Here is a 16,338-nt window from a genome sequence, read left to right as displayed (position 1 = left end):
AACCATGAGAAAAAAGGAAATCCTGCCATTTGCCATAACATGGATGAACCTCTGGGCGTTGTTAAGTGAGATAATTCAAAGAAAGAAAAATACTATATAATCTCACTTATATGTAAAATCTAAAAAAGCCAAATTCATAGGAACAGAGTAGATTGGTGGTTACCAGGGGCTGGGGCCTGAGAGAATTGGGGCGATGTGATTTAAGGGTACAAACTTGCAACCAGTAGATACATAATTCCTGGAGATATGATGAACAAACAGCATAGTCTTTAGAGACAATACTGCATTATAAACTTCAAAGTTGCTAAGAGACTAGGTCTTTTTTTAAAAAATATATCTTTATTGACTTCAGAGAGAGGAAGGGAGAGGGGGAGAGATAGAAACATCAATGATGAGAAAGTCATTGATTGGCTGCCTCCTGCATGCCTCCAACCGAGGATCAAGCCCGCAATCCGACCGGGAATCGAACTGCAATCTCCTGGATCCTAGGTGGATGCTCAACTGCTGAGCCACGCCCAGCTGGGCAAGAGACTAGATCTTAACTCTTCCCACCACAAAAAACAAATAATTATGTGATGTGATAGAAGTGTTAGCTAACACCTGTTTTTCCACATTCCCAACAAACTTTGGATTGGATGCATGTTTAAACTCCATAGACAAAATGTGCCTTGGCAATCTTCATTTATGTTTCTTTCTAAATGCTTCCTGTTTGTAGGAAGAATGAGCAGTAGTTCCTAGTTGTGCTAGTTGCTACAAGGAGCACGCCCTCTGGTGGCCCCCGACTGATACGCAGCCAGATAAAACAGTCACAGAGTGCTTCAATGACATTGCTTTCCTACTACAGGTTTAGTGGCAGAGCACACATAATGTTAAAGAGCAAACTTTTTAAAATCCACACTAGATCTTAATGCATTATTGTGTTTGAGGGGATAACACTATCCTTAGATTGAAAGGACAAAACATTTGATCACAACAATTATCTTACTCCTGCCTAAGATGTAGGCAATTCAAGTATGCCAGAGCTTTTTAAAAAAGGATACCATCCCTATATCTTTTTTTTTTTTTTGTCTTTATTGATTTTAGAGAGAGGAATGAAGAGGGAGAGAAGTAGAAACATCAATGATGAGAGAGTTATTGATCGGCTGCCTCCTGCATGCCCCCAACTGGGGATCGAGCCTGCAACCCAGGCATGTGTCCTGACCAGGAATGGAACCACGATCTCCTGGATCCTGGGTCGATACTCAACGAGTGAGCCACGGCAGCTTGGCCCTATATCTTGATAGCTTTCAAAAGGGGATGGAACTTCCACAGCAACCCAAATTAAAGGGGCATCACCTTCCAGAGCACGTAACATTTCATGAAGTAGTATTTAAGCTAGCTTTACACGATGAGAAGGATTTCAATAGGCAGGCATAGAGGGAAAGGTATTTTAGACAGAGGGAATTTTTTGCAAGCATTCAGTGCTCACGGTGCTGATGGCATTTGAAGAATGACTAGTACCCTGGTTTGCTAGAGCGTACTGAGTGAAAGGGAAAACTCAGAACGGAAGATAAAATGGTATTTGAACTTTATTTTGTAAGCAAAGGGAAATCATTTAAGGCAATGAGCAGGGAGGAAAGAACATGAGCAGGGCTTGGTTTAGGAAGATTATTCTGGTGGCAACATGTAAACTGAATTGAAGCTAAGAAAGCTACAGGCAAGTGATTACCTAGAAGGTTACCAGAATGGAGGAAGTGAGGAGTAATCAAAGTTCACATTTCAACCATGAAGGCAGGTGTCAATGTGTAACTGGGGGAGTTGGGCTAAAAAATGATTGTCTACATTTTTTCCCAAACAAAACCTGAGGATTAGGTTACAGTTCTATCAGTGACAGTGCCTCACAACTCAGTAAAGTAAGAAAGGCCACAGTTGGGAAACCATCTAACCCCTACCGTTAGAGATCAAATGGGGAGGGATAGCAAAATCTCTAGAGAGAGCAATGTGTTACTTTACAAAAAAATTTTAAAAAAAAGGCAAGCACCCAAATCATTGTGATTCATCTCCTGTAATAATCACTGAGTGAGAACTCCAAGGTCCTCTAGCTTCCAAAGTCTATGACTCACTTTAGTTCTATCTCTTACACTGATTCCTTTCATTTATGCTGATTATAGTTTGGGATGTAAGAGGTGGCCTAGATCATGAAGATAATTTGAGGCAAATGAAATTAACAGAACTAGCAGATAAATAATGAATATAAATGATCTCTATTAGGAGTGCTCTATGGGTCTAGAACATGAGCAGAGATGTAACCTCAATTCCTTAAGAGCCCCTATTTCTTGAAAAAGAATAACTATGTCATTTTATTACCTACTGGCCCATTCATATTAAATTTAAAAAGGGTAATGAAATAGGAAAATTAAAAGATAAAAGAGACACTACCTTTTTTCACATTTTTAATTACCATTATTGCACCAATACAGCATATGCTTTATATACATATAATCTTAAACTTCAGTATCAACTTTTCAGCAATTCAAATACATAATATATTATCATCTTGAGAATACAAAGAACACAACGTGGAGGAAGATTGAGAAAATAGGTTCCCAATAGTCACTAGTGATTCTACAGACTTTCCTTTTAGTGTTTTCTATGGAATTTTAAAATGTCCTGCCATGGCTCTCTAAGAATAGAGCTGCCTGGAAGGCGAAGCAATGAAAAGAAATGGACCCAAAGTTAAAAGGAGTCAAGAAGTAAATCCAGGAGAGAGAATATATTTTGAAAATAAACATAAGGACTCCCTTCCGTCAAAATGTACACATCTAAATAGGTACTATGGGAAGAAATTGTATCTTTTCATTTTATCCTCAAAACTGTTCATGAACAAACAGATAGTGCCCAATCATCTAAGAAAGGGAACTCTCTTCACAGCATTGTAGAAGGAATGATGGGCAGAGGGAAAGGAAAGTGTTGGGAGAGCAACTTGCTTTGAGATACCCTGGGTGATGGGTATTAAAGCCGTCATTTGAGCAAAACCTATCATAGTAAAGCAGTGACTCTCCAGCTTCCTTCATAAGTGATGATTCATGTAATAGCAGCTTTTCTATTGAAGAGCTAGATGGATTGAAAAATGTTTATGGAAAGGGGCCAGATACCCAGGCAGCAAGGCAAAGTGGGTACTGAACAAGAGTTAAATGCTTTCAACCTCTGCTCTGCAAATCAGGTTAAAAACTCTAACCCTTCAACTTTAGGTCAAAGTACAGCAATTAAATGGAGCTGCAAGGAAGTACAGCAGGTCCTTTAATAATGTAATTTTGTTATGCTGATGAGATGCTGTAGGAACTTAACTCTTGTTTATATCAATTAGCCTATGATAAAACTGGTTTTTTTAATGAGCGGTTTAGCTTAAAGTCACAGAACCTATTGACATCCTTAAGTGAGAACTTACTGTAAACACTTTTCTAGAATATAACTTGGAAAACACTTGAACCTCCTTCATCCAAGAGACACCCACTGATCAAAGACGTTACACTATTCAACAAACAAGAATAGTGGAGATGCCACCAATACAACCCTCTTATCATAGGAAGAGACATGTAAACACATGAGGGTGACGGAACTGCACTCAGCACTGGATAGTCACAGAATAGGATTAACCTGGAGGAGGACATATGGCAGAGACCCGCGACACAGGTTTTTCTTCATTCCTATCCCTGTCAAAATTCTGTATTTGTAAACACTGAGGTCAGTCTATTTTCAGAATCTTGGGTGAGTGGAAAAGGAAGTATCAAGGCTTTTGTCTCCCCTGAAATTGCTAAATAGGGCTTCACAAAGAGGCACGCAAGGGTCATGAGATGATTCTGAAATATGTTAAAGAATTTTAAAAATGGAGAAAAATTCTGCAGATGTTAGGTGTCATTTTCCCCTCACAGAGACCCTGGCCTTTGGAGCACTGCATAGTCAGCCATGTGTATGATAAGACCCACTATTCCCCTGCCTTGATAGTGAGGAGAGAAGAGATACTTTCTTGGCTGTACAAGTAACAACACAGGGGAGTGACATAAATCAGCCAGAACGCAATGGAGAAGCTATAAAAAAGATTGTCCAGTAATTTTGGTTCTGAGGAGAGTAGGGATCCCTAACTTCCCTCACAGATTGGTGCCCTCAAGGTCATTTTTTCAATTCTGTCCTTAATGTCCTGCCAATGCTATTCAGAACTGGACCCAGTTGGATGGCTGTGGTGCCTGGTTTGAAACAGAGCTGCAAGACAAAATAGAGAGAAAGCCAAAGGCATAATATTAGGATAGCTACTCCATTCTTTACTTAACAGTTTCAAAGAAATCACTGCTCAGAATTTCTGAAACTATTTCCCAGCAATTCTACTTACCAAGGACTAAAATATCCCACTCAGACTTCATTCTACAGTTTTATCTCACCATCCCCAGCACTTCTATACTTCCTTAGAATTCCTGCCAAAAACTCTGTATAACCTACAAATGCTGTTTTCCCAGATCAAAGATTTCATCTGACTGTACATACCATTCATACCCTGACTGAGACTATGTTGGTTTCACTATGCTTGTACCTGGATGCAGTGCTAAAGTCTCCCCACAAATCATTGCTTGCAGAAGCTGGAGCTGGTGCTGGTGTGGGAACAGGAGCAGGAGATTCCAAATCTAAAAGGATATCTGAATATAAGGCAAGAGAAGAAGAAAAAAAAGAGGAGAAACAAAATAAAAAATATTAAAAATGAAAGCGTATGTTCACAGAATCTATATACAGCAGCTTTCTTTGTAATAGCCAAAAACTGAAAACAACCTAGATGTCTTGACATGGGTGATGGTGAAACACACTGTGGCACATTACTACTCAGCAATAACTAGGAAGAAACTATTGATATACACAACTTGGACAAATCCCAAGGGAATTATGCTGCGTGAAAAAAAGCCAAGCCCAAATGTTCTATGCTATGATTCCATTTACATAACATTCCTAAAGTGACAAAATTACAGAGATGGAGAACAGATTAGTAATTGCCAAGAGTTAGAGACTGGGGAGAGGATGGGGATGAAGGAGAGGAGAAGACGCTAGGAGGAAGGTGTGGTTATGAAAGAATGACACAAGGGATCCTTGTAGTGATAGAACTATTCTGTATGCTGACCATGATGGTGGATCCAGGAACCTACATATAATAAAACTGCACAGAACTAAATACACACATACGCACAACAGAGAACACATAAAACTGATGAAATCAAAGAAAGAATGTCAGTTTCCTAGTTGTGATATTAGACATAGTTTTGCAAAATGTTACCATTAAGGGAAACTGAGTAATGGGTACAGGGGTTTCTTTGCATTATTTTTACAACTGCATGTAAATCTACAATTATCTCAAAATAAAAAGTTTCATTTAAGCCCTGGGCCTGGTGTGGCTCAGTTGGTTGGAGTGTCAACCCATACACCAAAAGTCACAGGTTTGATTCCCGGTCAGGGCACATACCCAGGTTGTGGGTTTGATCCCTGGTCAGGGTGCATATGGAAGGCAACTGATCGATGTCGCTCTCTCTTTCCCTCTTCCTTCCTCTCTCTCTCTAAAATCAATAAAAACATATTCTTGGGTGAGGATTAAAGGAAAAGTTTAATTAAAAAAATTTTTTTTAATAAATCTTATATATTATCCCTAGCCTTCCAGTGATACTTTTATAACTCACGGATTGTAATATCTGGTTTCCTAGTCTTAGGAAAATTCCTTTCTGAGTTCTAATATTCTCATTCTTTAAATGTAAATAACTATATGTGTTCTTTCTCCCACTTGATAGTAAGGAAGAACAAAAATGCATTCACAAACCCAGATGTCCTCTCAATTGCCTTCTTGAAGAAATGGGAAGGATTAAGAATTAACATTTACTGAATGGCTACTAGGCTTCTAGTACTGTGCTCAGTGCAGTTCATCATTTAATCTCCATAATCCTGGGATAGTTTTACTTCTCTATTTTGCAGATAAGGAGACTGAAACTCAAAGAACTTAAGTAATGTCACCAAGTACATTCAGATATAGAGTAGCAGAGCCATGACTAAAACTTGGTCCATCTGACTCTCAGGCCTACTAGCATCTAACCAAGGCATAATGAAGGAAATCGTCTTTTTAATATCTACCCATTTTCTGCAAAGAACCTACCAGATACCATTATTCTCAGTTCACCAGAAAAGCTTTGGTCCCTTGCTAGAGGCTACATGAATCACCTTTTCAGTACCAAGTGGCATTTAATAGAAAAAACATCAAGCCCAGCTGGCATGGCTCAGCAGTTGAGCATCTATCTATGATGCAGGAGATCGTGGTTCAATTCCTGGTCAGGGCATATGCCTGGTTGTGGGCTTGATCCCCAGTAGGGGTCGTGCAGGAGGCAGCTGATCAATGACTTTCTCATCACTGATGTTTCTGTTTCTGTCTCTCTCTCTCTCTCTCCCTCTCCCTTCCTCTCTCTGAAATCAATAAAGACATATTTAAAAACAAAAACCATCAACATTCTCCTTGGCAAACAGGTGTTATCCAGTTATAACCTCAGATATGATTTCTGAAAGTTAAAAGTATTAGAGAGATTTACCTGCATCACTACCTCCATGGTTAGATTTCGGAATGGGTGGTGGAGTGACATGATTGCTGATGGCAACTGAGGAGGATGGTGGAGGAACAGTGACTTTGCCTCCAGGTGGGGGAGGGAGTAAGCTTAGGCCTCCAGTCCCTGCAGTCTTGGGCTTTGAAGTGCCTCCTTTCTTGGTTGTAATGTTCTATAAAAGTAAAAGGAGGGAGAGTGAGAGAGAAAAAGAGGAGTCACAGGCCTCTGAAAAATACAGAAAGGGAGAGGGGGAAAACACACTCACCCCAATACTCAACTTGATGGTCTGCCCTTCCTTGAAGCCCAGATCCAACTTGGGACGGGTGTCCATCTCCTGAGATTCTTTGGAAATCTCAGATTCCTGCTTTACCCACCTTCAGCAAAAGAGTAAGTTATCTTAATTTGGGATTCCCTGAAAACAGAGTTTCACACACAAATATGAGCGTAGCTAATTTATGTAAAATAGGATTCCAGAAAGCAAAGTGAGAGAACATGAAGAGCTGAGAAAGAAAAGCCAAGAAAGAAGGCAACTAGGGCTCAATACCACTGAAAAACCAAACAGAATGTGTATTAAACTTGTCCATCCAGAGGGCATTTAGCCACCAATTCCCACCCCCCAAAGTTGAGGGCTGCTCCTGAGGGGTGTTAACTCCTCAGTTCTTCCAGGCTACACCCCTGTGCTGAGTGGCCTTCCCAACTTCAGAGAGTCCTGAGGCAGAAAAGTAGAGAGAGGTATGCCTGCCCTTGAAGTAGGAAGCAGACAGTGTGCATGGTACTTTCCACTACAGCTATGCCAAAGTCAGGTGGGCTGAAGAAATGGTGCAATAGGCACAAAACATGTCAGTTACATGAAGTAACAAAACTGGCACTTAACTCCCCACATATCTTACATGCAGCCATGCTGTTACTGTATGCCTCCCTCAGTCACCAAAAACAATGGCAAATTCCCCAGAGGCATAAACAAAAGCATCATCTCAAACCATTGTACAAGGAATCTAAAACATATTCCGGGCTATAAGAATAAAATAGATGTGAATATCATGTAAGGAAACAGAGTGAATGGGAAAATTTATATTCATAATAAACTAGTTTACCAAATAAAGCAGCCAGGAGGTAAAAGAGATAGTGCCCATTCAACTAAGAAACAGCTTTCCCAAAACCATTTAACCTGGTAACTAAGGATGAGCTTCACTCACTTGAAGTGATCTTGCAAGGAGACATTAAAGTCAAAGGCATCACCCCGATCTGTGAAACCAATGCCAATGAAAGCGCTGCGTCCTGGGAAAAAGATAGGAATACTTAGAAGTGTCCTTATGGCAAATTCTACCCAATGAAAACATAAGTTATTCTACCTGAAGTCTAGGAATGTGAATCATTTTCCCCCAGACCAGAGGTCCACAAAATACATAGATAGAGCCCTTGTTCAAATGCTGCCGTAGCTTGCTTTTGTAAGTAAAGTTTTACTGGAACACAGACACACCAATTTGTTTACATATGGCTGCTTTTACACTACAACAGCAGAATTGAGTAGCTGCAATAAAAGAGCAACCTCAAATATTTACTACCTGTCTCTTTATAGAAAAAGTTTGCCAACCTCTGATATTGACTATGGAGAAAAGATAATGGTTGCCCCAGATATGGGTGACTTAAGATAGTCCCACCACAACCCACCACAAACAACAAATGGGCAATACGTGTAAATCCTTTTGTTATACATTTTGATTTATTTATATCTACCTACTAATTACGTCTTGAATTTGTATTTATATCTATTACAAATAATATGTTAATCCTCCTTTAGCAGCTATAGTTAACTGTGGAGGAAGAGGAGGAAAAATTTAGTAAACTGAAGCGAGATAAATGCAATCGGGACACCTTTTCACTGAAGTGCATCAACTATTTTCCTAATCTCACCCCATTCCAAATCTCACATCCCTTACCAGTACCATCCTGGATCCGGATTACAAAGTAGCGGCTGGAATCTGTCACTGTCTCCACAGCAATACCAGGGTACTGTTCTACTGGTGCCTGAGCAAAGAGTTCCCCTGACAGGTAAGAAAAAGACTTCTTTGAGCAAAGGAAGCAAAAATCTGAAACTCCACTTAACAAGTATTTCCATTTCAGTCCCCAACTTGAAGGTACTTACAAAAGCATACCAAAACAATATCCTTAGTATGTTAAGAGCCACCAGCATAGATTACCTGAAACTTTATCCTCGAGTTTGATATAAGCAATCTTCCCTTTTGAAGTGATTCGGAGGCGACCAGTCCAATCAGGCTGGTCTAATTTCCAGTCAGATGCCCTACGACAGGAAAATGGGAAGCCTCAGGCCTCGGGTCCATGTCTTTAATATACTGACAAACTACACAGAATTGTTTGCCATATTTCTATTTTCCTGTCCTGGATTACTTATTCTTTCCACCTATTAAATAATCAACAAAAATAGCTCATGATCCCCTCTTTAAAATGTCTCCTGTTACATACAGTCCAAAACAAATAAAGACAATGTTACTATTAGAGGACTCTGGAGTCCAATAATATTACCTTTCATTGAATTCAACCAATATTTACAGTTATTGTTCTAGGTGTTTAGGATACAACAGCAAATAAAACAAAGACCCCTGTCCTTGTGAGGCTTACATTCTAATAAAAAATAGGCACCCGGCCAGCGTGGCTCAGTGGTTGAGCATCGACCTATGATCCAGGAGATTGCAGTTGGATGCCCGGTCAGGCACATGCCTGGGTTGCGGGCTCAATCCCCAGCAGGGGATGTGCAGGAGGCAGCCGATCAATGACTCTCTCTCATTGATGTTTCTTTCTCTCTCTCTCCCTCTCCCTTCCTCTCTCTGAAATCAATAAAGATATATTTAAAAATAAATAAATAAATAAAACTAAAAAAAACGGACAATAAAAAAGAAACATACTAAGTAAAATAGTAACTCAGGAGGTGATAAGTACTAATGTAAAAAGAAAAAGCTGAGGCAAAAAAGGGAGATTGGGAGGGTAGTAGGAGAGTAAAAACATGCTGCAGCAATCAAGAGGGTGGTCAGAGTAGGCCTTATTAACAAGGTGAAGTGTGTGTAAAAACGTGAAGGAAGTGAGAGCAAAGGTGCTAAGGTAGGAGCCTGCCTGGAATGTTTGCCCTCAAGCAAGGAATAAAGAAAGAGATGAGGTGGGGGAGCTAAGAGAGGGCCTATTCATGAAGGACCTTATAGGCCACTGCAAGAACTCTGGCTCTGCCCTAGCCTGTGTGGCTCAGCTGGTTGACCGTCATTCCATACACCATAAAAGGTCACTGATTAGATTCCCAGTCAGGGCACATGTGCGGGTTATGGGTTTGAGCCCCAGTTAGGGGCATGCAAGAGGCAGCAAATAGATGTTTTTCTTCTCCCTTTCCCTTCCTCTCTCTCTAAAAAAATCAGTATAAACATATTTTTAAAACAACAACAAAAAACTCTGACTTTTACTGAGTGAAAGAGGAGCCTTTACAGGTTTTAAGCAGAGGTGTGACATGATCTCCCTTTTATTTTAAAAGAATTCCTTTCTGCTGTGTGTAGAAGCAGTGTAAGGATATAAGTGCTGAAGCAGGGGGATTAGTTAGGAGACTACTGCAGCAATCTAGAAGAGTCATGATGGTGACCAGGAAGAAATAGTAGCAGAAGTGGCTAGATTCTGGATATATTTAAGGTAGTGGCAGCAAGACTGCCTAACAGACTGAAGAGAAAGAGAGAAGTCAAGGATGACTCCAAGGTTTATAGCCTTAGCAAAGAAGTTGCCAATAACCGAGATGAGGAAGACTATATTGGTAGCGCATGTCTGGGAAGAATGATCAGGAGTTTCGGATATGCTGAATTTGAGATGTCCAGTAGATTTTCAAGAGAAGATATAGAGTAGACAGCTGAATATATGAGTCTAGAGTTCATAAAAGACATGTGGACTAGAGATACAAATGTTCATGAAACACTAGAAAACACTGAATATTTATCATCTGTATCATAAATGAATTTGAATGCAATCTAAACATTCAAATATGACCAATTTTACAAAACAATGCATTTGTGATTCTCTTTTGCCAGGAGTGTGGAAAAAGGAGGGCAAAGTAAAAGTTATTAATAACTTATCCCTTTGGGACCTGAGGACTAATACGTCCAGGTTAGAAAGGTAACAACAGGGTATATCTGAACAAGAATGAGTTTAACAATAAGCAAAAGGTGGAAAGGAGAAAAGTGAAAATTAAAATTAGCACAGGTTTTACAGGATTTTTAAGGTAAATCCTTGTCATGCCCTTCTCTTGATGCCCTGCTCTCAAAGACCCTTCAGTACCTGAATCTGATCCAGATTAGAGTGCTGTAGAGGTCCCAACTATTAATTTTTAATTGAGTTGTTACTTATTCAACCATACCACAAGAGCTAGAGATAGTGAAATGGCTATTGAAAATATTAGAAACCAGCCTACTAGATGTGTTTCTTTGGCCAGGTTCCTTCTCGTATTTATCGTGTGTGTCTAGTGGTCAATACTTAACAAATTCTGAATAAGTGAGTGGATATTCATGGCAGCAGTTTCCCTCAGTCTTTAGCCTTTAGCTTTAGTTCCTCTCCCACTCCCAAGGCCTAGCCTGAAGAATTCTTGGTTTTGCTGGTTTTCTGACAATATTCTAAACTGACCTCACAAATTTTCATTTACCTTAGCAATAAATCCTTACAGCAGTCACATGGAATAGGCATGAAAACCCTATTATCACTTTCTCTCTCTCTCTAAATGAAGGGAAGAATAATTATACAGTAACTAATAATGTCTAAGTTCAAAGTCCAGCATTCTTTTCATTACACTAAAACACACTAGAATTTAATATTAATTTCACTGGGGAGATAGGCAGTAATGAATTTATAGCTTGGGAAACCATTTTCTAGCTATTTATAAAGTTTCTCATCAACCTAAATTTTCCTTCCATTTGTCTGGACAGTGAAAGTCTGGAAAGCAACAGCTTACATTAGGTGAATCCAAGTCATTTATTCCCTCTGATATTATTAATCACTAAAAGAAAGGATTTCTCCTGCTCCCTAAAAAAAAAACAGTTTTTCCTTTAATGGTAGCTTAGAGAATAAATCATGCTCATAATGTAAAGTGGATTCTGATATACAACAAAAAAAAGATTATGCAGACAAGACAGAAAAGTAATATTTATCAAGCATTTATTACGTGTCAGTCATCATGCCCACTCTTATGAAAATTAAGTGAGAGGATCTTGCAAGGTAATTAGTATTATATCCATTTTTATAGATGAGGAAACTAAAGCTCTAAAGAGTTAAGTGACTTGCCAAGGGTAACCCAGCAAATAAATAAGAATCACGATTCAAACTTAGTTCTGCTCCACTCACTCACTACACTAAAAAAGGAAAATTAAGAAATTGCTTTGATGGCTCAATGCAGTTAACTGACATAAGGATAAAGGCTGTGGATAATCTACGAAATGAGATAGAGAATGCAGATAGGGAGAGAAGGTAGGTCTTTTAAAAAGCTTGAAGTAGAAGAAAAGGAATTGAACCCCACTACAATGTGTATCACATCCTTCAGGAAATCTTAACACCTAAAGTTGAAAGGCTTGAGCTATTTCCCTTATTTAACACTTTCGGTCAATGCTAATTTGTGTGATTAAGTATAATCTTCTAATTTCTTCTTACAGTCAACATTTACAGAGTGCCCACTATGTGTCAAACAAGATCAAGTGTTCATAGTCTTGTCTGGAGATACAGGAGACCAAATAATCAATTACAATACAGAAGGAAGAGCACTATGAGAGAGACAAGCATAGGTGCTAGGGAAGCACAGAGAGCACACCTAAGCCAGAATGGAAGGGTCCAGGGGGGCTTCCAAAGAAGGAGTCTCAGATGAGTCACACATACAGTACTACCATCAAAAAGCATGTAGATTCCTATTCATGCTCAATCTGGGGTCTGACTGAAAGCTTGAAATTAGGGCTGTCTCTTTGCCAAAAGGGCACAATTTACAGCGTTTAGTGCATAGGTCAGCAAGCACAAAGATATTGATTTATGAGGAACAAACCTCTGCTACAAAGGCAAAATAATGGACACAGGGAGAGGATAACTTTTCAGCCAAGGAAATAATAAATGCCAAGAGGAAAATCATAAAGATGATATGGATCAGAGAGAGGAATAAAAACAGTATCATATATTTATATACTGCTTTACTGTTTCCTAAATTCTTTCACATGTATTATATGATTTCATTTAACTCTCCAAAAACTTCTGTGAAGTACATAATTACAGCAGGTTTTATTATCATTGGTTTTTTTTCTGTTTTACAGATGAGAAAACTGAGGCTTGGAGAGGTTAAGAGCTCTGTCCAAAAATCATACAGCAGTTAAATTGCCAGGGCTCATAGTCATACTTTTCTAACATGTACCCACTGAGTTACATGTTAACTCTTTCCACTACTGATTTCATAACTTCCTACAGCATCCTCAGACCTTCGCAGTCATTTTATAGCCAGGTGGTTGGTTAGTCCTACAGAGTAAATGCTGTGTTAACTCCGAAGGGAAAGGCTATAGGAGAGGATAAGTGGAGAGGGAGTTAAGAAGATTGAAAATACTGTATAAACATCAAGAAAATATGAAAAGAAACAAAATGGACAACCACTGGAAAACCTAGGATCATAACCTTTGCCCACAGGCAAAAGATGTGAAAAGAAAACCAATTGGTGGATGATGACATTTGGTGGCAAGACTGACAACTGCACAAAAGATAAAATGGATCATACAGAGAGTGGGCAAGAAAACAATGATTATCCACAAACGTGCACGTAGTATTAGAAATGGCGGGGGCAGAGGGGGATGAGGGTGACAAATTCAAGGGCGCAGGGAAGAAGGAACGAAAGGTGACTGGAGACGGAGCAGGCAGAACTGGATGTGGGTGATGGGACGCGGGCGGATGTCCCTGAAGGGTCCGGGGGAGGAAGGACTGGAGGGAGCAGGATGGTAATTTTTTTAAAGCGGTGTAAACAAGGATGATGGCAGTCAGGAGTTGGGGAAGAACAGGACAGGGCGGTAACATCCCAGGTGGGGAGGCTAGCAAGGTGACAACCCAGAGATGGGGCAGTGGCCTTGACGAGCGGCGTGCTACCTGGGAAGGAAACTGTCATCCCCGACCGGGTACGCGTGTGCTGCAGTGCCTCGGAGTTAGTACCTGTAACCGCGGTTGGAGGCCCGGGGCGGAATCCGGTAGACGCTGATATCGGGCTTCACACACAACACAGACTCATACTCCACCTCCGCCGCCATCTTGGCTCTGCTCGCCCTGCCACTGGGGGCGGGGCGTAGAAACGGGGGCGGTATGGGGGCGGGGAGTGTCGGGACGTGACAACTTCCGCGTACGTTACTTCCGTTTAACTTGGTTCCGGAGCGGGTTGGGAAGCCATATTAAAACCTGGAAACGGTGAAGCTGCGCGGCTCCCATCTTAGGTAATGGCAAAGATGCCATCCTAGTGCGTGACTCACATTTAGGCAATCTCCGTTCCCGAGAGGTAACGGGGGCAGCGCCATCTTGCTTCCGTCAGGGACCCGCGATGCTCTGAAGGATGAGGACTACCTTGAAATCTGGCGGTTTTTTCTGCCGAGAGTCACTTCTTGATCATAGTTTCCTGGCAGAAATTGGCCTGGCGGTAATTCCCAACCTAGAGGAACTGTATGATCCAGTCCTGGACATGGTGGATTTTAACCCATCGGAGCCTAAACGTTAAAAATGCCCAGCCTGATTAATTACCGCATAGCGCCATTGTTTCTATTTTCCACAACAGCACCTGTTGAAATACTGTGCTGCACTTTCAGTTGTGTATTCCGGTTATCTTTTTGGAAAATTTGATCCTGTTAAACTTTTAAGGGGGATCAACCCTTAACAAATACAGGAAGCATAATAAACTATTTCATGGCTCCTATTTGTCCCCAGTTCTGTTATAATGATAACAGCCTACCGAGCTCTATAAATAATGTTCCCATGCGCTCCAAATGTAAACTTGCCACAACAGTTACAATTAAAACAATTAAGCACACATAGCAAATGGCAAAACCAAGATAGAACTCAAGTAATACTTTCAACAGTAAAGATACATTTAAAAACAAAACAAAAAAATGTATGTACAATGTTTATTACAACGTTGTTTATAATAGTGAAAAAATGGAAACAACATGAGTGTCTATCAATTGAACGTGGTTAATGGCATATTCATTACCATGGTTTTCTTTGCAATGTATATGTTAAGGCCATAGAAAGAGATTCAAGATTTAAAGCAAAACAACAAAACCCTTTCACTTAAAATTTCAGTAATCCTCAACTGTTTCCCTAAATTGCTGGTTCTTCATACCTTTCCTTCCGTGCATCAAACTTTCTACCTTAAACACTCTCCCCAGCCTGTCAATTTGAGGAACTGATACATTCACGTATCAGCTAAAATAATACCTGCTCTCTGACTTTCCTGGGACCTGTAGGTGAATTTTCTCTAATGCTTCCACTTGCTTGTGCTATGCCTTTTTGTTGTACCTAATACTTCAAGTATCTCCTACTAAACTATAAGCTCCTTAAAGGCAAGAACTTTGCTTTTTCAGCACCCAGCCAATGCCCTTCACATAGTAGGTAATAATTGTTCAATAATACAAAATTTTTATTTAAATCTAATTAATCAATTTGCCCATTTCCCCAAATTCCCCAATTTCAGAACCCTATATACACTTTGCAAAAAAAATCAAAGAGGCCCTTGACAGTTTGAGGCAGTGGTTAGAGTGCCAGCCGGTGGACTGAAAGGCCCTGGGTTTAATTCTGGCCAAGGGCACATACCTCGGTTGCAGGCTCAGTCCCCTGCCCCAGTTAGGGCATGTGCAGCAGGCAACCAATCGGTGTGAGACACATTGATGTTTCTCTCTCTCTCCCTTCCACTCTCTCTGAAAAGCAATGGAAAAAATATCCTTGAGTGAGGATTAATAATAAAAAAAAAAAAAGTCAAAGAATGTAGAAGGGTATCAAAGAAAAGTGAAGGTCCACGTCTCTATATTATTAACATCTTAATGCCAACAAATCAATAACTTAAATGAAATGGTCATTGATGTACACAACTTGCCTAAAATAATTCAAGAAGACAGAAAATCTGAGGAGCTCCATATCTATTAAAGACATTGAATTCATAACTGAAAATCTTCCCAACTGGTTCAGCCAACCTTCTCATTGTTGATCAAATGTTTTAAAAAGAAATAATATAAACCCTATACAAACTCTCTAATAGAAGAAGAAAAAACACCTTTCAACTAAATTTTATGAGATAATCATTACCTTGATACCAAAACCAGACAAAGATATTACAGGAAAACTGCAGACCAATATTTCCACATGAGCAAAAATTCTTAACAAAATACCAACAAATCATACATCCAACAATGTGTAAAAAGGACAATACACTATGACTAATTGGGATTTACTCCCTAAGAATTTAAGGTTAGTTTAACATTCAAAAACGAATAAGAATAGCTAATATCTGGAAACAGCCCAAGTGCCCGTCATTAGATGAGTGGATAAAAAAGCTGTGGGACATTTACACCATGGAATACTATGCAGCTGTAAAGAAGAAGGATCTCATACCCTTTGGGACAGTATGGATGGACCTGGAGAATATTATGCTAAGCGAAATAAGCCAGGCAGAGAAAGACAAACATCACATGATCTCACTTATATGTGGAAT

The 16,338-nt window shown here is 39.8% G+C and overlaps 2 protein-coding genes across 2 annotated transcripts in view; one reads left to right on the top strand and one right to left on the bottom strand.

The window, feature by feature from the left end:
• Nucleotides 1-16,338, top strand: part of C3AR1 (complement C3a receptor 1) — a 65,014-nt gene that overhangs the window by 21,956 nt on the left and 26,720 nt on the right. The window lies entirely within an intron of this gene.
• NECAP1 (NECAP endocytosis associated 1) lies at nt 345-13,915 on the bottom strand. Its single transcript, XM_081128389.1, has 8 exons — nt 13,800-13,915; nt 8,798-8,898; nt 8,537-8,641; nt 7,793-7,874; nt 6,862-6,970; nt 6,585-6,768; nt 4,565-4,667; nt 345-4,239 (listed from the first exon to the last, which is right to left on the bottom strand). Exons 1-8 carry the CDS (start codon nt 13,892-13,894, stop codon nt 4,191-4,193), a joined length of 828 nt encoding a protein of 275 aa, XP_080984515.1. The 5' UTR covers nt 13,895-13,915; the 3' UTR covers nt 345-4,190.

The sequence above is a fragment of the Miniopterus schreibersii genome (genome assembly GCF_964146895.1).
Source record: "Miniopterus schreibersii genome assembly, chromosome: 2".
NCBI lineage: Eukaryota > Metazoa > Chordata > Mammalia > Chiroptera > Miniopteridae > Miniopterus > Miniopterus schreibersii.
Note: the sequence above shows the minus strand (reverse complement) of the source record. Positions and strands in the feature narration are given on the sequence as shown.

Coding starts and splice junctions, on each gene's coding strand:
- NECAP1 (XM_081128389.1), bottom strand. CDS start 13,894: ATGGCGGCGGAGGTGGAGTATGAGTCTGTGTTGTGTGTGAAGCCCGAT. Junction 7,875..8,536: donor CCGGATCCAGGATGGTACTG/GTAAGGGATGTG, acceptor TCTTTTTCCCAG/GACGCAGCGCTTTCATTGGC. Junction 6,971..7,792: donor TCCTTGCAAGATCACTTCAA/GTGAGTGAAGCT, acceptor CTTTTGCTGAAG/GTGGGTAAAGCAGGAATCTG.